Source organism: Geotrypetes seraphini, chromosome 12 (genome assembly GCF_902459505.1).
Source record: "Geotrypetes seraphini chromosome 12, aGeoSer1.1, whole genome shotgun sequence".
NCBI lineage: Eukaryota > Metazoa > Chordata > Amphibia > Gymnophiona > Dermophiidae > Geotrypetes > Geotrypetes seraphini.
The window spans coordinates 112342028-112369650 of record NC_047095.1 but is presented as its reverse complement, the minus strand read 5'-3'; the positions used below and the strand labels follow the sequence as shown (position 1 = coordinate 112369650).

Genomic DNA, 27623 nt, shown 5'->3' with positions numbered 1-27623 from the left:
CTGTTTAAAAGTGCATGAAATACCAGCGTGTGCTTTGTGCTCCATAGGACACATGTGCTTGTGGTCATTGTGTGGCACTGGTAGGCTCTGATTTATGCAGGCTGCCATTTCTCTGGGAGGAAGAGGAAACGATGATGGCAATTGAAGGAGGGAGGACCAGCTGCCATGGAGGAGTCTGATGTAGCAAATCTGGGGCATGCGTACATTGTCACTATCAACTGGACTATTCTGTGCATGTGTTAGTCGCTCTCACCGCGATTGATCAGATGGGATCGAATAGAGAATACGGTGAACCTCTGCACAAATCATTTGCATGCAAACTTGTTTGAGCATCGATCGCTGTTTTGGAATTGGCCAAAAAAATTGGCCTACAGCGATCCACACAGTTTTACTGACCATGTTTAGTGCATCTAGGCCTGAATCTTTTAGAGGTTTCTCGATTGCCTCTGATGTTATGGTAAGGGGGAAGGTGTCATGCACGCTGTGTGGACTCTTCCCACTGCCAAGAGCTAAGAAAGCTATTATTGGCTCTTCGAGCAGAGAGCTACCATTGGCTCTTTTGAAAGATTCAGAGTTTTTCAGTTTGAAAACAGTGTACAGAGCTCAGAAGGCAGTTGAAGTCAGAAGGGGAAGGGTTAATAGTTTTGTGGGAGCTGGCAGAAAATTTCTCTAAGACTACCTCTATGCATATAGCTCAGAACCCTGAATATACTGGTAAAGGGGAAATTTCTATTTGTCTTTTTTTTCTCTCCTTTACCTGACAGTGTTCTGGCCTGCCTCCTGTGCACATAACTAGGGTTACCAGAATTTCAAAAAATATGGAAACCATTAACTGAATATTGTAAAGAATGATTAATTTTCCCATATATAGAATTTGTTTAGAGAAAAAATGGATGAGATCATATTTCTAAATATTATATAATATATTAATACTTGATATATAATATGATATATAGAAAGAATAATTTTAAAAATTATATTCATATATTACTGAATAGAAGGGAGGGGGGAGGGGATGGGATATTATTATATTAACTAAAAATTATATAAATTTAGTTTTCTGAAATATTAGTATGAATTTTATATTTTTTGATATAACATATGAAAATGAATAAATATTTCTCATTCTGTATTGATAGGGAGGGAGGGAGGGATGGGAGATTATTATATTCAATAATAATTGTATAAATTTAAATTTCTTACAAAATATTATAACTTTATAATATATTGATTTTCTAAAGAAATGTTAAACTTGATATTAATTTGTGAGTTAATCAAGTGTGTTTATTCAAGTTTATAATGAATTTATTTAAAACACTTGTTGTAACATAAGAAAATGAATAAAGATTTATAAAACGAAAAAAAGATTTTCCAAAAGGAAAATCCTGGCCCAAGGCCACGCCCTCAGGCCCACCCAGTTCTGCCCTATGCTGTCCCCACAGCCCTGCCCCCAGATTGCACCCATGTTTACTCGGATGTAACACAATTGTGTCATACGCACGTGTGACGTCACCATGTTGCTTCCACGTATGCATGGATGCCCTTTCCCAACACAATTTTGACGGAAACTTTTCAAAACCTGGCCGAAGTGCTGGGTTTTGAAAAGCCATCCGGAGCCCTGGACATGTTCTCAAAAAGGAGTATATGGCCGGGGAAATCCAGATGTCTGGTAATCCTACACATAAATAGGAGGCCAGGGGCTACAGTAACAAAGTTATTCTTAAGGCTCTATGCCCTTTCTGGTCAATATTCAAAGCAATTTAAATTGCCTGGGGCTGCCCAACTGCAAATATTCAGTGGCTCTTAACCAAGAAGCCAGCTGCAAGGGGCAAGAAAGAGGATGCTTTGCTCCTGCCCTCAGTGCCCCCACTAGGCCTTTCTCGGCAGAAGCGGGGGCAACCCTTCTGCCGCCACTCTCAGCGACTGAGACGTCAGAAGTTAAAAAGTACGGAGGGAGGAAGAGGGCCGGCAAGAAAGGGAAGACAACATTAAAATAAGTTAACCGGGGAGGGCGCACTTTGCGTATTCGCTCTATTAGACGCACCCTTATTTCCACCCACTTTGGGGGGGGGGGGGAAGTACGTCTAATGGAGCGAAAAATACAGTAGTTTTTTTAGCAGGTGTTCTCTGAGGACATCAGGCTGATGTCATCCACAGAACCAGATATGGATACTATCAAGTGCACTGTCATTAAATTTTTTTAAGGCAGTACCCATACTGTAAGCATCCTGGTGCCTTCCCACCTGACATCAGTTCACAGGATCATAAGTTCAGTAACAAAGCTAAGAAGCCAACTAGGGAAGGTGGGTGTGTTGTGAGAATATATCTTTGCTTTCTCCGAAACAAGCAGGCATTATATTCTCACATGTGGGACTCCCAAGCTGGCAGAATCATGACTGGAAAAGGAAAATAGAGATAGTCAACAGTCTGATTCACCTGTGTCAAATAGTCTTCACCCTTCCGTGCATTACTGCGTGTCAGATGCTGTGCCTTCTGAGTGCTGGGTTCTGAGTCCCCTGCAGTGCTCAATGTTGATGCCAATGTGGTATCAAAAAGTTTTTCAAATTCAAGTTTTCAAGCTTTGAGTGATATCTTTCGATCTTTGAATGAAACAGGGACACAGTTAATTTCCCAATGATCAGGACCCAGACACTTTATGCACCATTTATGTAGGTGAGAGCCTGAAATAGTCAGATTACATCAAGGACCTTTGTTGAAGCCGCTTGTTACTGTCTTTGACATGGAAGGGAAAATGGCTGACACAAAACCAAAGGGCTCAATGGCCTGGAAAGCACGAGTAAAAAGTATGAAAACGGTCGATGCTCCCAGGTAAGACAAAAAGGCTTGATGTGGCCTGAAGACCAAAAACAGAAAAGTTGATAAAATTAAACCCAAATCAGGAGAACTGGAACATGGTAAAAACAAAGAATTATGACAAAAAGTATGAAAAATTAAAGGTGAGGAGGGGCAAAAAGACTGAAAAGTTTGACACGCTGAATAGAACACTGAAGACAGAACTTCTCAGCTCCACAAAAAACAAAGAACTGATGGTCCCGTGAGCCAATGATGGGCAGGAAGGCACTGGCATTTCCGTGGTATGGACACTACCATATAAAGTTTAAAGTGACAGTGCACTTGGTAGTGTCCGAACTCGGTTCAGTAGATAATGTCACCAATATGTGAGAATATTATGCCTGCCTGTCCTTGGAGAATATTTATTATTTTGACCATTATACAACAGGGACTTTTTGGGCTTTCTATTTTTGTGCCCTGTTATAAAATTATGCTGCAGAGTGTAATTTTTAAACACATTTCTGAGATAAAGCAGTGTTTTACCGACATAAATATACTTCCTTAAAATTACCTGTCTTTTGTTGGTTACTGAAATTTGTCCCCAAAATAACTCCAGCTGAACTTTTTTGCATTTGGATTGGAAGAGATTTATATCAACTGAATGGGAGAACAGATGCACCATTTGTTTTACCTTGTTGACCATATTTAATTAAGCCATCAAAGACTCAGATGGTTAAACTTTATTAATTTCTGATCTCCACATATGAATATGTAACTCCTATCAGTAGCAGCTTCATTGTAGCATTGCTGCAAATACATTGCTGTTTATTTATTTAAAAAATTTATATACCGCCTGGAGTCTCAGTGGTTTCCAAGATAATATACATAAAAATAACATACATAACATTATACAGTAAATCAAAACAACTTAAAAAGTGCAACTTAAGAACTCCTTAATATCATCCTTCACTATCATTATAATTAAATGTAGAACAAAATCCTAGGGAGCAGTTCACAGATATGCATCGACAAAAAGCTTTGTTTTAAGCAAGCTTTTTAAGCTAAGATGATCCGGACATAGTCTTAGTTGACCCATAGTTTATTCCATAAAAAAATACCCATATATGAGAACATTTTTAGTTGTATGGCCACATACCTTATGTTCACAGCCAATTGTGATATCTGATCTCAAAGCTCGCAATGGTCTATAGACCTCCCAAAGATCCTGAAACCAGTTAGGCACAGAATAATAAAACAGACTGATGCACCAAAGATAAAACCTTAAAATGAATATGTTCTATTGGCCAGTGATTCAGTTGTTCCATTGGCAGCGATGAAGATCAGATGCAGGAAATTATGATCTTTCTGTACTAACTCTGTAAATAAGACTTGCTTTGTTTCAGATCTGTTCTCTCCTGTGTTCCTGTTCTGAAGCATAGAAATCTTCATCCACCATATTGGAATCGTCAAGGTCAGCTGTATCTCTGAGGTTCATATATGCTGGAAAATGTTTAGAGCACTGAATCATAAACTATTCAAAACCATAAACCCTCATACTTTAAGCTGTCAATGAATGTGAACTTATTTCATAATTGTAAAATTAATTTCATTAAAAAATATTGTATTTCACCTTTTCAAACTAAGGATTAAACAAAGCAGATTACAGTCCATGATCATAAGAAACAATATATATCAATTCAAAGACTCCCACACTAAAATTTAAAAAACATTTCAACTTAACCTTCAAATTATTTTGCACTATTTCTAGACAGGAAACAAACATCAATTTCATGTACAACCCACCCCTCAAAACATTTCCTCTAAGGTGGTAATTTTTATAAAAGATTTTTTAAGTGTAAAGGCTGTTTTACAAAGTGGAAAAGATCTTTATAAAATTTCTCCCAGTGTACACATTAATGTGTTTTGACAGGATTGTACATACTTTTACACTTGATAGGTATAGGCATTCCTAGAAGTGTAGTTTGAACAGAGCAGGAACAGTACATATCAAAAATACGTGAGAACATGTATAGAATACATGTACACATACACCTGTTTCAGAGGTGGCATTTATGCGCTGTCGAAGCTGGACTGGGTGCCTATTTTATGAAGCCACAAAAGGCAATTTTGAGAAGACCTACAAGGCCCTTATTTTATAAATGCAACAATTAGATGTGTGTCATAACATCAGGCTCTTTGGAGGAGGGTAAATAGTGGTGTGTTGTAGGCATCTGTACTAGGACCAGTGCTATTTAACTTATTTATAAATTATCTTGAATTTGGAATGATGAGTGAAGTGATTACATTTGCAGACTGTGAAAAATAGAATGCAAATCTTAGAAAATTGGAAGACTGGGTATCCAAATGTCAGATGAAATTTAATGTGGATAAATGAAAGTGATGCACAATTGGGAAGAATAACCCAAATCATAGTTACCAGATGTAGGGTCTACATTGAGGGTCAGCACCTAAGTCATTGTAGACAATATACTGAAACCTTCCATCCAGTGTGTGGTGGCAGCCAAAAAAGCAAAGAAGATGCTAGGAATTATTAGAAAAGGGATGGTAAAAAAAACACCTAAGAATGTTATAATTTCTCTGTGTCACTCCATGGTGCAACCTCTCCTTGAGTATTGCATTCAATTCTGGTTGCCTTATCTTAGAAAAGATATAACAGAACTAGAAAGGGTTCAAAGAGTGACTATGATGGAGTAGTATTCTTATCACTCCTGAGAGAAAACTGCATGGAGAAGCCCTATGCTAAAACCTGCTTGGTATAGACTCTTCCCAGCAGGCCAAGTGAAGCAAGCTCATTTGTATGTTGAGTCAAGTTGGAACAGATCTCACCCCAAGTGAAATGGGAGCTTGCAGACAAGACTGGACTACAATCAAGTGATGGTAAGTATTCAAGATTGACTAGGCTTCTCAGTGGAGTGCTATTGGAGGAGATTCCAAAGCAAAAGTTTTCTAAAAAAGTGAGCAACCAAGGGCAATAGCCCAGAAAGGAATGGACTGGGCTACCCTCTGGCTGGAGACTAGAAGAAGAAGTATCCAGGAAATTATGGATATCATCATTCTGGAACAATGCCTGACTATTTTACCACCAGCCCCCTCCTCAGTACAAGAAGCCTCCAACCTGGCAGAACACTTCTTGGAGACCACAGGACAAACCTGACACCCCTAGAACTACTTGGATCTCCCAAGACTGGCAGGCTGTTAAGTCTTGGGAATCCAGATGCCACTTTGAGGAGTTCTGAGAAAAGTCCCATGAACCCAAAGAGGACCTGGGAACAAAAGGAAGATGAGAGGGGGTGGGAGTTCTATCCTCCCCATCCAAATCCTTGCTGAATTGCATAATCCTATAGGATACTTCCAATGTGGAGAACTAGGCCATATCCAGAGGGAGTGCCCACTGATGGAATGTGCATTCTCTGGATTTGGGCAAGGAAGCCCTGGAGAGACTGACTATATCACATTCTCCGTTAACAGCCAAGTTCAGATAAAGGGAAAAGAGATAAGAACTATGGGCACAGGAAACAGCAATTCCATGATGTCATGACCCCTAGGTAGGTTTCTTAGAATTGGGAGAAACATATATTCTGTATACACGGAGATTTTAAGCCTGAGCTTAGTCACAGTTTGGGAACCAGAAGGGGATCACAAAGTAAGGATAGCTATCATTGAGAATTTACCCCTGCTTCTAATTCTGGGTTGAGACTGAAAGTGAATGCAGGGGATCCTATTTTTGTATGTTAGTTTGTAACCCGCCCTGGGTAAGGGCAGGATATAAATAAATAAACCAAACCAAGTTAGAGCATCAATCACTACTAGTTCAGATGATATTTTAATATTAATTAGTTTATTTGCATGGTCAGATCAAGGAATGAGCGATCATGCAGAAAAACAGGCAGTGAGCTGTTTTCTGCATCGGGTCGACAAATGTGATCATAGCTGTTAAAACGGGTTTAGCAACAATCGCTGGCTTTACTGTATTTGGGCCTGAGCCTGGATTGAGCTAGAACTTATCCAGTTTGTGGACAGATTCAGTCTGCTAACCAGCTAAGTAACTGGATGAAATTAGGACAACAAAAAGGCTGACATAACTGTTTATAGGATACCTCTAAGCAGGGCCAGTGTTAGATATGTTGGGGACCAGGACAGAAATTAAGGAGGAAGCCCCTCAATTCCACTTCACTACCCCCTCCCCCAATTTCCCTACCCACTCCCAGGTCCACCAACTCTCTCTTTCTAACTGCCTTCCCATCCAGCATCTCTCCCTTCTTTTTAAAATCAGCAGCTCCAGGGGGCCCCCATGGACCAGGAATTATTTCCATTCTCCCCCATTCCAGTCTGACGCTCCCATTATCTTTTAAAATGCATTTTTGGATTTGGAAGGGGGTCACTGGCACAACAGCAATTCTCTGGCTTGGTCAACGCCCTCCGATGCAACTTTCTGCTTGGGTGGACTGCGGCAGAGGAACAGCACTGAGAAGGCCACAGGTAGCATCAGAGAATTGCTGTCACATTGGCAACTCCCTTCCAAATCCAAAAATGCATTTTAAAAGATGAGGAGAGATTCAGACCGGGAGGGGGAGAGGGGAAAGACAACCCTATGATTCTTAAATGAGCATAATACATGAGAAGACAGTCTGAAATGCTGTCACAGAGGACTTTGGTTTAGTTTATTGATTTATACTCTGCCTATACCATTGTATAAAAGCTAAGACTAATATCTTTGCAAATAAAATGAGCAACTGTAAAGCGATTATAATATTTTTAAGTTGTTTGAGACATATTAATATAGATCATATTGCAGTAATTTAAACCCAAACTAACATTCCCTGTAAAGAGGTGCTAATGAGGTTCCAAAGCATATATAAGAAAGAAGTTGTGCTTTCTTTCTGCCAAGTTGACAGTTGATAGACAGAGCTCCTGGTCAGTGGGTGCTGGGGGCTGGCCAAGGCCCAAAGCAAAGTAATCGGGGGATTTTTGGTTGCTATCCAGATCCCAAGAATATAGAATGGAGGCACAGAGAGGGAGGTTCAACTTCCTAGTGAAGCAAGTTGAAGCTGGTGGAGACAACCAAGAAGCCTAAAAGGAAGCAGGAGAGGGAAGAGCCCTACTGGGAAAAGGCAGTCCATCTGATGAGCCACTCAGAAAAGATCAGGACCTCAAAAATACATAGTGCATAATTTGCTGTGAGAATTGGCAAGCTGCATGAATTCTGAAGGTACATGCAAAGAGTGTTTTGAAAAGAAAGGAATTGTATTGGTGCAATAACAGTAAAGTATATCATAGAGCCAGGGAAGAGAGAATGGGAATGTCTAAGTGAATGTGTGGTGTAAACACATTCATTCCAAATGGTTATGAGAAGAGAGGTTTCTGATGAATAGAAAAGCCCAAGAGAGGATCCCATCAAATTTTCATCAGAGAAGAAGCTAGAGATATTACTTTCCTTTCTTGTATTGACTGTGAATTAAAAGATGAACTTGTAATTTTAGGTTAGTCTTCACCAAGTAAATTATTTTTTAAATCTATGCCACTGATGCACAGTGCATCCATAAATTGATGGTGAGACTCCAATACAGGGCCTTAAATAAATTGAACTCTACTCAACACTCAAGATCCAAAATAACTCTGTAGAACTAGAAAACACTTTCAAAAAGAGGTTTATCTGGGTGATCCACTACTAGTCAAATCTTGAAGATGCTTGGAGAAGTTCTATCATTTTTTTTTTTTTTGTAAGTTCTTGTAATACATCTTGGATAATTCTTTTGTAATCCGCCTTGAACTGCAAGGTAATGGCGGAATAAGAACATAAGAAGTTGCCTCCGCTGAGGCAGACCAGAGGTCCATCTCGCCCAGCGGTCCCATCAGGCCCATTGCCTAAGCAGTGGTCCTTGACTATTTCTATAACCTATCTCTACTCCTATCCCTACATCCTACGTCAACTCTCATCTGTACCCCTCAATCCCTTTGTCCTCTAGGAACCTATCCAATGTTATGTAATGTAATTATTTTATATAAAATTCAAATAAGCCCATATGAGTTTCATTCTTTTTATAGCTGATTGTATTAGTTCTATAACAAGTTTAATGATAATAAAATTTAATAATAATTGATGGATCGCTTAATCATGAAATTCCAGTAATTTTTGCTACCTGAAATATAAATCTGTAATCAACACATCTGCCATCCATTTTCACTACTTTTAAATACACATTTCTAAATTAAATTAATCATGCTAACCTGTAGGAACAATAGCTTGTAGTATCTGTCTGCTTGATCGCCTCTTCTTGATGAATACGATAGACACAGAAATAAGCAGAAATAGCAGAACTAGAACCAAAATCAAGGGAAATACAAACTTGGAATCTGTAGGAAAAATATTTTTAAAAATAATGAGGAAAGGTTCTATGCAACACAATTATTTTTATGGTCATATGACAGAACATATACATTTATTAAGTGTCAGGTTCTTTTTAAGCCATACTTTGAGACTGAACTTTTTCTCATGGTCCTGTGCCCCATCTGCTCTAGGGAATAAACTGCTAAGAAACTTCTACTACTACTTATCGTTTCTATAGCGCTGCTAGATGTACATAGTACTGTTCATTAAAACATTCAAGAGACAGTCCCTGCCTTAGCATAGACAGACCATCGTAGGCTTCTTGGATCTGAGCAGAGTAGCAATAACTACCTCTTAGTATCACTTGTACGCTAACACCATGTGCTCAAGAGCCATGCTATAAGAGCAAAGTGATCCATATCTTCTATGACCACTGGTTCTTGAGAAAGAAGGTCCAATTGAACACGCAGTCTGAGACTTGCACCTCTCTGAAGATGCCCTAGATCTGCATAGCCAATCTGGAGCCATGAGAATGACTTCTCCCTGATGACTTGCAGTCCTGTGGAGTATCAGACCTATCATAGGCCATGAAGAAAATACATACAAGAGCTTGCTTTTCAGCCATGGCTGGACTAGAGCAATGTTTCTCAACTCGGTCCTGGAGTTCCTCCCTTGCCAGTCAAGTTTTCAAGATAGCCACATTGAATTTGCATAAACTTGATTTACATACACTGCCTCCATTATATGCAAATTTCTTTCATGCATATTCATTGTGGCTATCTTGAAAACCTGACTGGCAAGGGGGTACTCCAGGACCGAGTTGAAAAACACTGGACTAGAGTATCCAGACCTGCACTTCTGGGCTCAGATCTTCGACTGAAGAATCTGTCTGTCTGTCTGCCTTCTTGTTTTTTGCTGTCGCCATCAGATCAAAAATTGTGCGACCCCCAGCTGCCAAACATCCACTCAGCCAAATCCCGTATCTGCTAATGAAATTGGCATTGACATTGTCCATTCCTGCTACATGTACCGCTGAGAGAGCCTGAAGATAAAGCTCACAAATTAAGCTGTGCACTCTTGGTGCCTACCTGGTGATTGACATACACCACCCCCGTAGCACTGTCTGAGAAGACTTGGACCACTTATCCTTCCAGATTCTTCTGCAGTCTCTGCAATGCCAGTCAAAGGGCTCGAAGTTCTAATCTGTTGATCAACTACTTCCTTTGGGAAACCGACCAGGAGGCTATTCGGAGGGACATGCCCCTTGACAACTCTTATGGGCGGAGCTACCAGTCCATACTGGCCCGGGCTTCCAGTGTCCATGACAGGGGCAGCTGCAGGGAGTCTGATTGAGGTGACCATCGAGATAATGAATTCTGGAGAGGACACATGAGCCGTTGCCCAGGGGACCATGTTTATCATGGCCACTATGGAGCCTAGAACTTGGAGGTAGTGCCATGTGTTCGAAGCTGATTTAGCTAGTAAGTTCATTATCTGCAAAGCTTTTGTCTGTGTGCCTCTGGTAAATAGACATGACTCTGCCGGGTTGAAAAAGACACCCAGGGATTGGGACAGAACCAGTTGGCTATTTCATAAATTCACTATCTAGTCTAGGCTCTTCTGGGAACAATGGAGCTCTGATCAGCCAATCGTCCAGGTTGGGATGAACCTGCGAGCCCATCTTCCACATATGGATAGCTACCATCACCATCACCTTGGTGAATGTGCGAGGTGCTGTAATCAGCCCAAAAGGAAGAGCTGAGAACTTGTAATGGTTTTCTAGGACATGAAACCTCAGGGACTTTCTGTGGTCTGGAAATAGGGAATGTGCAGGTAGGTCTCAAATCTAGAGAGGCCAGAAATACTCCCGGTTGCTCCCGAGATTCCTGATAAGAATCTGGTGATTACCTTCACCTATCCTACTGTCTAGATCCCTGGAAGGATGTCAGAGAGGAGATTCCTCCTGTTGAAAGTGCCTGGAGCCATGAAAATTAGACCGCCCGGAGCCTCTAAAGGTCTGCGGTCTGCTGTCAGGTAGAGATTTTGGCCAACAATCTGCCATACTGGGCATGAGATCAGCCCCTTTCTAAACATTTGTCCCTTGAAAGGAAGTCTGCTGAGGGTAACCTTAGAGGTGGAATCTCCCGCCCATTGCCTGATCCAGAGCATTTTGCTGAGATCAAATAAGCTGAAACTTTGCTCTTGACTCTGATGATGCTGTAGAAAGCACTGGCATTGAAGACATAAGCCAGTAGGAAAACATCAAAATGAAAACACCATTCCTATCTGAAACCAATTACAGGCAAGCCATTTCAGCTGTATCAGGGTGTGAAGACAAGTGATCCACCCTGTTTCCAACACATCAAAAATGATGTCAAAGAAAAAACATCCTTTACTTCTATAATCTTCAAAAAGGTTTAAATAATAGAACAGCATGACTTGACTTAACTGAAGGGTCTTGATCCCAACGGGACCTGTTTCACACCTCACTTCATCAGGGGATCAGAAGAAGAAATAGCTGTTCGTAACAACAACTTAAGGAATCTTTTAAGCCTGCAATCATTTATACTGTCATCTGGCGAATATCCATAATACTGCATTGAAAACGGCACCACTCTGTGGAACCCTATTGAACCCCCTATGGATTCCGTGACGCACTAGGTGAGCAATTCTACAAAGGGAATGGATCCCAAGCTCCAAAAGGTTTCTACAGGCTGGCCAACAGGTACGACAGAGGGATTGGTTTTTCAGCTGCAGACCTCAGTCTGCTTCTCCTCCATGCAATCAGAGCTCTGAACCCTTGACTAAGGGAGCTCAGAACACCAAATCTGTCATAAAAACACAAAAAAGACAAAAACAACAACAACCGGAGAGCAGATCAGAAAGACTCCTTCCGACTCACATGCAGATTGAAAAACTAAAGGGGGCAGCAGAGCCCTTTAGTGTAGGTCTGTAGGAGGAGGGATTCAAAAGTTGGAGTGGATTCTTTCTGCACAGCTCGTGAGCACTGGCATATTACCCATTCGATCAGAATGACATACCTATTGCACTAGAAATTTCATTAAACATTATTCAGTACTGGTTTATACAGAGCAGGTAGTGTTATTCCCTAAGTTAATAATCAATCTATCTATAAACCAACCTGACTTGGAGTTTTAGGCCTTCTGTATTATGTGTCATGCCCTCGTGGAAGCAGGAAATTGCATCACAGAGGATAGGATGTGTCATGTGGAAGGCACAAATCCCTGAAGCAGGTTGGTTTAATGGAAGCATTGCCGATACTGGCAGCGAGGACAGAGAGGGACTATGGGGAGGGAGAGAAAAGAACAGACCTGGATCCACAAAAGGAAGTTAAGGTGAGAGATGCTGGAAGGGGGAAAAGAGGTGCTGGACCCAGGAAAGTCTTATAGGCTCCGGGAGCTGGGAGCTTTCATCTGGAGAGCCTCCAGAGTCCAAAATCACAGAGGCTGTATCATGACCAAAATGAACATCAGATTTTTTTTTTTCTACATATCGTACAGTGGCAAAAGCCCCAGTTTAAATCTGATTATTTAAAATCTACTATGGCTTTGCAGTAGGGTTTATATGTATCTGAACTAGTTGTCTAATCGAAACATTTGTTGACACCTGTAAATATCATATAATAAAAACCTAACCTTTTGTAGGCAGCAGTTTCAGGATTTGTAGGGTCTCACTATCTGGGGAGCGGAAATGCTCTGCATGCATGTGGATCTCATAGTAACATGTGTAATTTCCACAGGTACTTGTATTCACAGCAGTCAGGGTGAACACAGCAGAGTTCTTAGCTATGACAGTGTAGGAAGAGACAGTCTTATTACTGGTGGACTGAACAAGGAAGAATTTCATTTCCGGGTATACATTGATAACAGTACAGGTGATCACGAATGTGTTTCCAAGAGTCACTTGGTCAGGTGGAGGCTTCATGGAAATAACTGGATGCAAAAGATCACCTAGAAAAATATGCAAAGAAGATATTATTTGGGTAAAAAAAAGCTACCAGTATATTCTGGGGATCATTTTCAAAGCACTTACATACACAAAGTACCATAGAGGGGCATTTAAATAGGATTCTAAGTTTGAGTTTGGACGTCTTGGGAAAGAGGTCCAGAAATCCAGAAGTGAAAAGGCCCATTCTCAAAACAGCTGGAAGTCTTATCTTTTTCTTTTGAGAATGACCTATCTAGACGTTTTGGTCCCCATTATGTCTATCTTTTTTCCCATTCTCTAATATAAAGACATCCACATGAAAAACACACAAAAGCCAGCTTTTCAGGCATGATACCCAACTATCTTATCCAAAAGGCTTCCCATTAACTGATCAGCTGAGCTGATTTTGTGGAGTCCTGCCGGCTCAGCTGTTCAGAGATCCCCCTGTCAGGATCAACAGAACTGCGATTGTTCGTTCTCTCCCTCCCTCACACCCACTGTACCCCAACAGCCCCCTTCCACAGAGAGCCATTGTCCTCAGAGCCTTATACTCCCTCCCCCAACAACCCCTGACACCCCATAACATCACCTGACATCTCTGTACCTTCCGATGAAAAACTGGCAGGAGGGAAGCTCACTCCCTCCTACCAATAGGCGGCCTCTTTAGAATGATGGGCTTTCTCCCTCCCAATGCATCTTGGAATGCAGTGGGAGGGGCCTAAGGCCCTGATTGGCTCAAATTCCTTTGGCTGAGACCTCCTCCCATCAGGAATCCTGTCGGCTCAAGCCCATCACCACTCACTGTGGCTGTGCAGAAGATACAGCGTGGGAGAGACTGGGTGGTATAAATCTAGAGCCAGTAAACTGCCTCAGCACAGCAGGTACCTACCACCATTAAATATATAATTTTTTTTTAATATTCTGGAGGGGGGAGGTTCACTCCAGTTGCAGCACATAAGGGGGTGTGGTGCTCCAACGACTCCTCTGAGAGCCAGTGTCAAGAACTTTGGCAGCACAGCGTTCACAACTCGCTGCTCTTGTCGGCTTTGGGCCTTCCTCTCTGCTGGGCATCCCTCCTGCTGGGGATGTTCGTGGTGGCGGGGTTTCCCTGCCGTGGCTGCTCAGCTGATCGTTCAGGGAGATTTCCGTTCTGAGATCAGTTTAGCAGCTGCGTTTATTTGAAATGTAGACCAGCATTTCAATGGCCTACATTTCAGGCGCATATTGCGGCCCTAAGGAGACGCCTAGAATCACTTAAGCTTGCCCAAGGCCACGTCCGGGTGAAACCATGCCCATGGGTGAGCTTAAGCATCCCTAGGCACTTCCCTGCACCCGTGACAGACACCTACAGTGTAGACGGCCTGCCTCAGGGGGGGTTCTTTTAGAAAACATGCATCCTGATTGGCTGGTTAGACAGCGGTAGGATGTCTACCGCTGCCTACAATCGGGACACCATTTATAGAATTTGCCCAAAAATGTTTATTTGCAATGCCTTAGGCCCATAAAATTGCATAAAAATCATCTTTCTGCTTTGAGCGGGGAGATACGGGGAATAAAATTAAGACTGCAGGGATGGTGAGGGGACGGAGATGAAAAATGTGCTTCACTGTGGGGATGGGGTGGGAAGGGAAAAAGAAATCTTTTGTTGCGGGGAAGGAATCTTTGTCAAAGGAAAAATAATCTTTGTCCCCACATCACTCTCTAAATTCCACATAACTTGTGGCCCTGCCCCCCTCCCCCCAATTTTTCTGGCCTCACTTATACTTCAATGGATAAATCTTGGCTGTATATTGATTTATAAAAACAAAATATATCAGTTCACAAGTGGGTAATTTTCAAAACAAAGCACTTTTGCTGTTAGCATATGATGCTAGCCAAATAAGTGGTTTGAATATTGACCCACAAAAGTTACTATTTGATGATCTTTCCAGACAGCAGATACTAATACATAGTTATCATGTTTTGCGGATAATGTATGGATGGAAATTACCTGAACACACAATGCTGGCATCTCTTCTATGGCTACATTCATATTTACTTTTAAGGGCTGATGGACAACGACTCAAAGCAGACTCCATCCCATTACAGTTAACATCATTCAGCCAAATGGGACCATTTCCTTGTCCAAAATTAGCATTTCCTGGTGCCATGAAAACCTGACCACAATTTAATTGCTTACACACCACATTTCCATCTTGCAAATCCCAGCTGTGGTCGCACACTGTTCCCCACTGGTTATCCTGTAATACTTCAACTCTTCCAATACATCGACCTGGACCACCCATGAGCCTCACCACTGCATATAAAAGAAACAAGAATGAAGTTCTGTTCCAATTCATTTTATCAACCCAGTTGTAATAGAAGGCTTTAAACCCAAAGGGATGATTCTATTCTATTACTATTATTAATGTCCTTTGAGATTTTGCATTTTACTCATTTTCTGATACCTGCATACAATTGTACATTTTCAATAAAACATACGAGGGCTGTTCAAAAAGTTTCAGGCCTGTATTCATTAAAAAATACTCGTATTCAGATACAACAATCTTATACTAATCTCCTTCAAAGTAGTCCCCTTGGGCTGCCACATATTACTTCCAATGGTTCTGCCACTGTCAGAAGCAGCGTTGGAACGCCTCTTTTGAGACTGCTCGCAACTGGTCTGTCGCATTCTGTATGATGTCTTCTCTTGACTGAAATCTGGTCCCTTTCAGGGGCATTTTCAGCTTGGGGAAAAGCCAGAAGTCACACGGAGCTATGTCGGGAGAGTAGGGAGCCTGAGGAATCAGAGATGTGTTGTGTTTGGCCAGGAAACTCTGTATCAAATGTGAAGAATGGGCAGGTTCGTTAGCAGCTTTGGTACGAACTTCGCTGAAATTCTCCTGAAGCCCAAATTCTCAGGATCCAACGCTGATGCTTGCCTCGTCTGCAAGTTCTCTGATCGTGATTTGACGATCCTGCATCACCAGGGTCCTCACTTGGTCAATGATGATCTCATTTCTGGATGTTGAGGGCCTACCACAACGTGCTTCACTCTCCACCGATGTGCGGCCATTTCTGAAGTGGTTGTACAACTCCTTTATCTGTGTGGTGCCCATTGCTTCATCCCCGAAGGCCTGTTGAATCTTGTGGATTGTTTCCACTTGAGAATCGCCAAGCTTTACACAAAATTTAATGCAATAGCGTTGTTCAACCTTTTCCTGTCATTTTGTCAAAAAAGAAAATCTGACGGCGCTCACTTACACTTCCTCACTCATCGGCGGTCTGCCAGCGACTGACAGCTTCTGTAAGCGGGAAAAAATTGAAGCATTCACATTAGGGTCACCTACATACATGCACCAAACCTCACTTCCCTATCTTTATTTGTTAACATATGAAAAATTAAGGTCTGATACTTTATGAACAGCCCTTGTACATAAAATATAAAATAAATGATGCTGTTTCATTAATATGTTCAATTTTATCAATTGAGAGTAGTTATATCAAATGCTTATTTTATCAATTAAGAGTGGTTATATCAAATGCTGCTTGTGTGTGTATGAACTATAGAGGCATGTTCTCTGTACATCTCCTTCCCATGTTTTGTCTAACTTGTGCTCCTTCCCTACAAACACGCAATTATGGTGGTTATTTTAGAAGCTTTATTCATGCTTTGGATATCTAAAAACCGGCATTTAGACCTCCATAATGCATGGATGTCTACATCAGGATTTTATAAAGCTGGGATAAGAAAGTCTAAAACTATAGTACATCCATATGGCAAGGGGGCATGGTCTGGGTGGAACGAGGAGAGGACAACATATGGATGTCCAATTCTGACTGCAGTAGGAGAAGGGACACCCATGTCTAAAAAGATGGTTGTCCATATTTAGCTTTCTTATGTGTAACAACACCAAAATTACCTGGACATAAGCTAATGCCAGAGCAAACTAATCTCAGTAATACTCTATTAGAGACTATGGATCTCAAGTGCTCACAGCTATTAGCCAATTGAACTTGTCTAGGCTACTAGCTTAAATGTGAGCTATCATCGGTCCAGAGAGTCTCTTGTTGAGTACTACTTAATTTCTAATTTTTAATCTTATTATTTTATAATTTTTTTAAATCTATCAGGGCAATAGTATTTGTACAGAATACTTAGCTCGGGTGTGATTTTCTACCCAGCCTCAAGGTCTTGAGGGTCTTGAGGGTAGAAAATGCGTGAACATAAATCTAACTTGTAACTTGGTAGGTGTTCTGAAGTTATAGTTGAACATTGCAGAACCATGAATCATTCTTTTAAAGATCTGCGCTGTTTTGCAATTGATATTGAACCAAAATCCATTAGAGATGGTGATAGATTCAGCCGCCTTAAACTGCGAGAATCCAGATGAATTTTTAGATTGAACAGTACGCATCCACATGGGTTAAACACAAAAGGTGAATGTTCTATGTTCATTTAAAGTATTTTCCAACTTTCTTGCGCTTTTTATATCTCTGTGCCTTTAAATTACATTTTAAATGGGTTCCCTCGATGGTAGGATTTTCCCGATTAATGTCTGATGCAAAGTTTTTAAATCACTTCGATATAAAACTATTACGGTAAAAATATACTTATAAGATTCCTATCAATAGACATGTTATAGATTTAACTACACTTATAAGGTCTTTAATAAATATATGTTATAGATTTAACTATATTTAATTAAACTTGAGTCACGAGGGTTAGCATGCCTAATGCGCATGCGCTGGCGTCCTTAGTAGTTATAAGCGCCATTTTGAATTGCACCTGATGTGAATAGATAGGATCTATCCCACATAAATAGTAAGTTCTTTAACGCCGTTTAGTTTAGAAACATAGAAACATAGAAAGATGACGGCAGATAAGGGCTACAGCCCATCGAGTCTGCCCACCCTATTGACCCTCCCTATTAAGTCTAATGACCCCCTTGAGTATGATTGTAATTATACTTCCACTCTACTGACCCGCTCTTTCAAGTCTATACCCTAGTGACCCTATCCCTTGGCATGACCCTCGTAGGGATCCCACATAGGTATCCCATTTTTTCTTGAAGTCTGAGATGCTGCGTGCCTCAATCACCTGCACTGGAAGCTTGTTCCAATGCTCAATCACTCTTTCCGTGAAGAAGTATTTCCTGGCGTCTCCACGAAACTTCCCTCCCCTGAGTTTGAGCGGATGACCTCTTGTGGTCGAGGGTCCCTTCAGAAGAAAAATATCATCTTCTACCTCGACCCGTCCCGTGATGTACTTAAATGTCTCAATCATGTCTCCCCTCTCCCTACGCTCTTCGAGAGTGTAGAGTTGCAATTTGCTCAGTCTTTCTTCATGTTATTTATCTTTCTGTGAATTTGAAAACTTTGAGTAGTTATTTTGAATGATTCTTCATTACTTTATATTTGTTTTAGCTCGTTTCCTGATGAAGCCCTTCATAGGGTGAAATGGGGCCCGTTGAGCAGAGTGAGCGTTGTGCTATATGAGTGAACTTAGTGCAATAGAGCATTTGGCACTTTACTTCCTTGTGCAATATCGTTTTTAGCCACGGCATTTAGCACTTTACATTGGAGCACTCAAGCACTTTACCTGCTTCTTCAGTTGCAGATAAGTGATTTTTCTTTCCTGCATATTTGATTTATATGACCATTACCTATTGGTTTCTGGTAGGAGTTTCATTCTAATAATTAGAGTATGCTAATATTGACATAAAATAAGTTAAATATGTAAAAATATATATTTATGATTAGCAAATTGTGGTGAAGTGGAGGTTTTTTTTGATCAATGAAAGAGACCCAACACCGCAATACTTTAGGGAGGAAACATACATGTTCCCTAAGTGGTGAATCTGAGATCTTTTCCTCCACATATAGGTATTTCTAGTACCATTATATAAAGTGACAACTAAATAGTGCAAATTAACACTTATTTCAATGAATTTAATCAATTTATGGAGCAATTCAATAGCAAAAGTTATTTAGCAGAGAGGTGAACGGGTTCGGTCACAGCCTCCTCTGAGTGGTACAAAGCTGGAAAAAAAAAGACACTTTAGCTTATTTTCCCAGTCAGTTTAGCGCTCTACTAGTGGAAGTTACTCCATTGCACAGTAGACTTCATCGGGTGGTTCAACCAAGCATGGTTTCAGGGACTTCAAACATCCCTTCTTCGGGAACCAACGCTAAACTCACGATGGAGACAAGACGCTGCCGATTTCAGGTGGCTGTCAAGCAGAGGACGATTGTGAGGCTGCTCTCTTTTGTATCTATCGCTAGTCATGTCAGCTAGTGCGTGGGACTGTCCCGCACACTAGCTCTCAGGGACAACCATGCCCTGTCGCCACCCGTATCCTGCCCTAATTCCACCCTTACTCACACTAAACAGTTACCCCCTCTTCTACAAAGCTGCATTAGCAGCTGCCGCGCGGCAACAGCCCCGAAGCCCTTTATGGGTTAATGTTTGAATTTTACCACACGGCCTAGTTGTAGCATGATGTAGCGACCTTAGTGCTGTAAACCAATACCTGTACTAGCAGACTGTTTAGCATATGTTAATGTGCTTATTTTCTGAGACTCTGTGTACATAAGTTTTTTAAAAAAAATGCATTAACAAAATGACAGAACTGATCCTGCTTCACCAGCTTTAGCAATTCAACACAGTAATTTGGAGTAGTTATTTTAAATGCTGGTATGTAAGGGGTGGGGACATATTCTTCTTCTCCCTCTCCCATATTCTGTCTGCCTTGTATTGCCTCTGTTGAATAAATATATTTGAGAATGAAGATTTTCTAGAGATGAATAAAAGATTTGTATATTTTTGAATAAAGCAGTCTGTGTAAATATAGATGTGGGCAGAATGTAGCACATTAATGGAGTATGTATAGTATATGCAATATATATGTTTCAGGGCTATAATAAATATTTTTTCTTTGTGCAATGTCTCATGAATATTTACTTTTAACAGTTACTTTCCAGGGACTCAAAAAAAAAAAAAAAATCATGAATTACCTGAACACTCAACACTAGCATCTTCCCAGTGATAACAGTGGTGATTCATGAAGGCTTTTGCATGACATTCAGAAAGGAGAGCTTCTGTCCCGTTGCAGGAAACTTCATTCAGCCAAATTGGGTCAGAGCCTTGTCCATACTGTCCATTACCCAGTGCTGATAAAGGAGGTCCACAGTTCAGCTCTCGGCACACGACCTCAGCATCTGCTAAGTCCCAGTTGTCATCACACACTGTTCCCCATTGATTGCCATGGTAAACCTCCAATCTCCCAGAACAGTGATTGTGGCCGTTCACTAACCTGATAGGCAAAACACCTAAAAAATAGGTGAGTAGCAATTTTAATAAATTTTTCTTAATATATCTCAGACCTATCAAATTCTTAGGGATGAAGGCACCTTACCAACCTTCTCTCAGTTATGTACTGTCTATGGGTGGCCCAATCTAGATATTTTTTCATACCCACAATTATGTGTCCTCCCTACCTTCCCAGTTTTTGTGTTTAAACGCATATGAGACCTTTTCTGAGGTATTTTGGTTGGATGCCCACTTGATAGTCCCTTTAAAATACTTCTGCCATTCGATGCTGGAATTTTCTCCCTTTTTAGACTATGCCCGGGCTTCGAATACCGAACTGCAGCTCAACTTGCAAGACATATATATTCAACGTTTTTTGAAATTGCTACATGGTCTCTTGCCCAACCTCTCTTACTTTGAAATGGGATATAAATTTCTTTGTCGACTGAATCTCACTGGCTACCAATAAAAGCAAGAACACAATTCAAACTCTACTGTCTCCTATTCAAAGTAACCCACGGCGCAGCACCCAGCTACCTAAACAACCGTTTTCACTACTATCTCTTATCCAGAAGAAGGAGAACACAGAACATTTTCACCTACCCTCCTCTCAATGGTACTCGACGTAAGAAACTTTATGACAACCTACTAGGAACACAGGCAGCTAATATTGACTCCGACATCTCAAAATTACTGATCGAAATTACAGACATAAAAGAATTCCGAAAAGAAATAAAAACACTACTGTTCAAAAAATATCTCCCATCAATCTAAACCGCCACCTAATGAGTTCCCAACCAATTCCATTGGGAATTAGAATCTCTTTATCCAACCCAAACTAAACACCCCTACTGTCCATATCATCAACATTAATTAACCAACATCATGCAATCATCAAAACAATAAATACACCTCCACTTATAGGCAAATGATGCTACTCTCCATCCGAAGAAACTTGACTTAGCTCATGTAACATCTTTTGTAATCTAGAATATATTGTAATTCTTATTCTCCACCAGTTGTAAATTGACTCAGTTGCTATGTAACATCTCCTGTGATATTGAATGTACTGTAATTCTTCACTATTACCTGTAATTAACACTTCTCCTGTAATGTAATTCTACTGGAAATGCCCAGATATCTTCTTTATTGTAATCCGTGGCTATGTTACATCTGCTGCGATATTGAATGTATTGTAACTCTTCACTGTTACTTGTAATCTACTCTTCTCCTGTAATGTAATTCTACTGGAAATGCCCAGATATCATCTTTATTGTAATCCGCCTAGAACCGCAAGGCACAGGCGGAATAGAAATCCCTAATGTAATGTAATATATTGCACCCTGGCGTGCCTATCGAGCAACCCTCGTCTCTGTGGGGTCTTGCCTGAAATGTGGCCACCCTACAGTGACATTGGCTCACATGTTCTGGAAATGTCCCTTGGTCAGAAGCTTTTGGTTGGAAATCTTTTCCCGGGTCAGCCATATGTGGATTGTCCGATGGCATTGTAATAGCTATAGTTTGTTTTGGCTTTTTGACATTCAGCACCCGCTACCTAAAGGCTGCGAAGGTTTTTAGCGGCGGGTGATTCTTTCGGGCTTGAAAGCTATCCTCTTTCTTTGGATAGGGCCTTAAGGTCCAAATTATGGCCATTGGCGAGCCCGATGCTTTACCTATTGCTTATGGAAACCATGTCTATCTCTGATTGGGACACAAAGCAGGGACGAGTGTTGCTCACTGTTTGGCAGCCCTTTTTGGACACCTTGACCCCCACTGCCCACAGTCGTATTTCATTAGGCAGACCTTGAGCTGATCCATTGATGTTTTGTTTTTCTCTGCAGTCCTGGGAGGGAGGGGTGGGCGGGGTAGACAGTTGGGCTGTTATGTTATTATACTGTTATTTCAGTCGTGGTAACGCATTTTCTTCTATATGACATATTTGCTCTTGTATTATATTGTCTTCTATGATTGTACTTGTTTGTCAATTTAATAAATATGATATTAAAAAAAATATATGTATATATATATTAGCTATTTATTTATTTATTTAGATTTTTATCCCGTCCTCCCAGTAGCTCAGAACGGTCTACAAGTGAACATACACAATGGAGAGTAATTTGACATATAAGAAGTACAACAGGTTTAAATGTTTGGACTACAAGAATGTGATGTAATTTAAATAAAGGGAGAATAAGCAAATTAAGAGTAGACTTTAAATATAAGTAGTTTAGTTTAAGAACAGTTCTATGAGTTTAGATACAGTTTGTCAGTGTAAGGACTAAGAGAGGACTATACTGAAATTTAGGGAGAAGATAGGCAGGGGAGAGAGGAGAGAGGCGGTTTAAGGGGGGGAGAAGACAGAGGGTGATCTTTAGATGAAGAGGAGGGTGTTTATCAATTTGCGGAATGTTAATAATGAGTTCTGTTGTCTGAGTTGAGGGGGGAGTTGGTTCCAGAGGTGTGGAATGAAGTGGCTGTAGGACCGTTTGCGGGCAGTTTCTGTGAGGAGGGACCTTCCGGGGGGGGGGTGCATAGGCGTATCTCCGATTTTGAGCGGAGGGTGCGAGTGGGGGTGTAGATGGGAAGCTTGGATTTTATGTAGGAGGGGGTGGTGGAATAAATTGTCTTGTGGGCAATTGTCAGGGCCTTGAAGGCACAGCGCTGGCTAATTGGGAGCCAGTGTTCAGCACGGAGTGCTGGGGAGATGGGATCGTGGTAGTTGAGGTTGTGTAGGAGGCGGATAGCTGCATTTTGGACCCGTTGAAGGCGTTTGAGATTATTTTTGGTTAGTCCATTGAATAGGGAGTTACAATAATCCATTCTGGAGAGGACATATGCGTAGAGGAGTTGGGCGAGGTCCGGTGCGAGGTCAAGCTATTTACTTTAAATTTAGACCTATTAGCTATTTACTTTAAATCAGCCTGAACATTCTATTAATCAATTATTTAAACTATCAAAATTGCATTTAACAAGTAGAGGTTGACTGCTGGAAAAGCAGAGTACTGAATTTAAAAAGTAAAAGAGAAGGACAATGAAATGACCTACTGAAGCCAAGTTTACCTTTTCCCAAGATTGAATGCCAGCAGGTAAGATATTGCTACATATGCATCCATAGGCTTGTGGTTTCTAATTTTCATAAAGGAATTTGAATTTTACCTCATTAGATGTTATGGGGGGAGGGCAGAGTAGGGAATCAGGAACGGCTTATTTTGACACTTATAACATTGAGTCAGTTGAGAAATAAAAATTGATTTTAAATTCTGTGTTAATGACACATTTAAACAACTTCAGTTAAAAAAAAAAAACCAACAACAACAACACAAACTGAAGGAATATTTACCAAAAATGATTTCCACTATATTGCTTTGCTGTGACTTGAACGTGTTTCCAGGTGGCCCCACCTCGTATACACAGACATATTTGCCTCCATCTGAGTTCTCTAACGTATGAAAGTGATGGATTGCTTTATTCTCCTCTGCAGATAGTGTTTTAACAGCAATAGGGTGTGACAAATTTATATTATAAAAGTAAACTAAGCACTCTGTATGGAGTGGAGGAACCCAACAGATGATTTGTAGTGCTCCTCCTCTGCTGAATAGCATGTGGGATGGTGACAGGATGAGGATGGGTGGTGGTAAATGATCTGCAAAGACAGGAAGGTTGATAAATATGGAACCATTATCTCAAATGTAATGTTAGAAAGTTCAGGAAAAGTGAAGTTATTCACCTGTAGCACATGTTCTTTGAGGACAGCAGGATATACATTCTCACGTGTGGGTGATGGCATCCATGGAGCTCTGGTGCAGATGCTGCCCAGTGTTCTATTGTTTCTAGAAGCTTTTGGCAGACCACCACCATGCACGTGTGAGTACCTTCCTGCCCAACTCATACAGGGCCTGGCATTTGGATAAAAAAGCATAAAGAATACAACTCCCAGGGGAGGTAGGAAGATATGTGACAATGTATATCTTGCATTCCTTGGAGAACACCTGCTACAGGTAAGTTCAGTTTCTCCAAACACAAGCAAGACCATTTCTAGTTAGTAATTTCCAGAAGTGCAGAGATCATATGAACAAACGAAGTCAACAGTCTCGTATAAATTCTTCTAAGAAAGAGTAAAACATGCCAAAGATATTCTGCCCCGAGGCAGCGGACACAGTAAAAACAAGTCCGCGAAACGCTGGCTGCATCGGCTCTTTCTTAGCGGTACAGAGCGTATGACATGAGAGAGAGCTGTGAGGTGTCAAACAAATATAAGATAAGTGAAGCTACTCTTTTTCTATGTGCAATAATCTGGTACTTTTTAGTTGTGGGTTATTCTGAATGTGGTTATAGTAGAGATAAAGTAAAACACAAGTAATATTAACTAAAAGAAAGAAAAAAAATAAAAATAAAAATCATTACAATATAGTTGGGGTTTTTTTGCCAATGACTACAATGAGGAGCATACTTGATCTAATACGCTAAAACAGTGCGCTTTAGAGAATTTGCTCTGCATATGGCTCCAGTTTCTGAGGCTTTTTTTCCCCAGATATAAATATAAAGATATCCTAATCTAATCTTCCATTTGTGAGTCGCACAAACCTATACAAGCTCAAGGCGACAGATCAAAGAGGAAGGGACAATTAGAGGGGGGGGACCATGGAGAAGTAAGGGGAGGGGCCTAGAAGTAGGGGGTGAAATACAGAAGCTGAAACAGTTAAATGTCAAAGAGGTAGGTCTTTAGGTTTTTCCTGAATGCGGTGTAGTTTGTCTCTTTCCCGATTGCTTCTGGGAGGTCATTCCAGGTTTTTACACCCAGATAAGTTAGCATAGAGTGGAAAATTCGCTTGTAGTGGAGGTGTTTTCTGGATGGCAGGTTTAGTTGTGTTTATTAATAATAATAATAACTTTATTTTTTCAATACCGCCATAATCTTGCGACTTCTAGGCGGTTTACAGTGAAAGAGAGCTGTACAATCAGCAAATTACAGTGAAAGAGAGCTGTACAATTGGCGAATTACAAGATGAGGACAGGTAGGAAGTCACTGAGTAGTCAGTGATTACAGGTTACAAATAGGTTACAGTAGAAGTTCCTAACATTGCCCCTGAGGGGTGGTAGATTCAGGGGCAATGTTAGGAAATTCTACTTTACGGAGAGGGTAGTGGATGCCTGGAATGCGCTCCCGAGAGAGATGGTGGAGAGTAAAACTGTGACTGAGTTCAAAGAAGCGTGGGATGAACACAGAAGATAATATTAAATATTGAACTAGGCCAGTACTGGGCAGACTTGCACGGTCTGTGTCTGTATATGGCCGTTTGGTGGAGGATGGGCTGGAGGGGCTTCAATGGCTGGGAGGGTGTAGATGGGCTGGAGTAAGTCTTAACAGAGATTTCGGCAGTTGGAACCCAAGCACAGTACCGGGTAAAGCTTTGGATTCTTGCCCAGAAATAGCTAAGAAGAAAAATTAAAAAAAATAAAATAAAATAAAATTTAAATTGAATCAGGTTGGGCAAACTGGATGGACCATTCGGGTCTTTATCTGCCGTCATCTACTATGTTACTATATAATCTTAAACATGTTACATCAAAAAGGGGCTGGATGGTCAGCGAATTACAGAATACAGATGGTGAGGAAAACACTGAATAGTCAAGTGAAGAACAGAATACTATTAGAGAAGAAGCGTAGTATCAGCATGAAGAGAGAAGCTTTGGGATGGGGGGGGGGGTGTTGTCTGGCTAGGAAATAAATCTATTGAACAGAGCGGTCTTGATTTCTTTCCGAAAGGCCCCTAGGCCTGCCTGGCTTTGTCGGTGAAGTTGCCTAGCCAGGTTTGCTGTCTGCCAGCTTGAGACTTAAAAGTTCTATCCAGAAAGGTTCTGTGTTTGCAACCTATGACCTTCGGGTAGGCAAAGAGGTTGCGATTTCTGGTTGTCCTTATGGGGGTTTGATATTATATGATCTTCTTTACTCCTAACAGACCCCTAACAGCAGGAGTTCGGCTACTCAACTAAACACTAGCAAATACCACTTGACCTTCAAGCCGACCTCACTGGATCATTTTAAAAGTCAAAGGCCAGGATTCTCAAAAACCCCGCATTAAAAAGCGATGGTCTGCTAACGCAGCCGTTTTGATACCGAATCTAAAAACCCAAGGCATTCTTTAAAAAAACTGCGCATGCAAATAAGATTGGCGGACAGCAGTGAAGATTTCCTACATTTGCATGTACATGCGCAGAAAAAAACGCCATTTAAAAAGAAACCACTCTCCTGCTGGCAGCGGGAGAGACTTATCAATCGCGCATAAAACATGCCTTTCTCTCCCCAAAAAACCTACTATAATTTAGGTAACTCTTGTAATTTGTTTTTAATGTAAAGTTTATCAGGACCCCCCATAGCCAGAAACATACAACAAGGGTATCATTCACGTGCTCAAGAAGAAACCGCTTTTAACAAGCGTGCATGAAACATGTCTGTCTCTCCCAAAAACTCAAAAGAAGCGTGATTTGATTCTACAGTGATACATTCTAAAATTGAATCTATAGAGAATATGAATAGAGCGAAAAATCTCCGCTTGGTTAATTTTCCAGTAACTCATTTATTGTCACCTGAGATTTTATTAAGGAAGTTTTTTAAAGAAGTACTGGGAATAGCCAATGCGGAGAATTTTCCAATAAATAAATATTATTATATTCCTCCAAAAAAAGTTGAATCTGCCCAGGAGGTGGACCATCTGACCACACCAGAGGTAAATTTGACTGATTTTTTGGAAGATACACAGGATGTGATTCAGAGTCGATCCACCCTGGTAATAACATGCATGAGCGAGATGGATAAGATGTTGATAATGAAACTTTACTTCAAAAATAGGTTAATGAAATTTTGTGGGGATTTGGTTAGGATTTTTCCGGATGTATCTAGAACCACTCAGTTGAGGAGAAAAGAATTTTTGAAATTGAAGGATAGAGTGTTGGCACTGGATGCATCCTTTTACCTGAAATTTCCCTGTAAATGTATGATCAAGTTACAAGATATTGAATATTCTTTTTGGGATCCTATACAACTACTACAACAATTTTTAGTTGCAAGAGAATAGAATTAGAAATGAGATTTGTTTCACCCAGCTGAGAATTTGAGGAGGATAATATAAATAGTATCCCATTTTAAGGAATGATTCAAGGTTCTTTAGTGTGAACCAAGAATTATTGTCCTTTATTTTCCTGAACTTTATTCTGTTAGAAATAGCAAGATATACTCCCCAT

The 27623-nt window shown here is 40.7% G+C and overlaps 1 protein-coding gene across 1 annotated transcript in view; it reads right to left on the bottom strand.

The window, feature by feature from the left end:
* Positions 1–3523: 3523 nt before the first annotated feature.
* Positions 3524–27623, bottom strand: part of LOC117346301 (deleted in malignant brain tumors 1 protein-like) — an 88078-nt gene continuing 63978 nt past the window's right edge. The window contains exons 13-17 of the mRNA XM_033915701.1: positions 20087–20401; positions 15081–15386; positions 12799–13113; positions 9043–9168; positions 3524–4293 (exon numbers count right to left, since the gene is read on the bottom strand). Coding sequence (XP_033771592.1) covers positions 4193–4293; positions 9043–9168; positions 12799–13113; positions 15081–15386; positions 20087–20401 — 1163 coding nt within the window. The 3' untranslated portion in view covers positions 3524–4192. The remainder of the gene's footprint in view (positions 4294–9042; positions 9169–12798; positions 13114–15080; positions 15387–20086; positions 20402–27623) is intronic.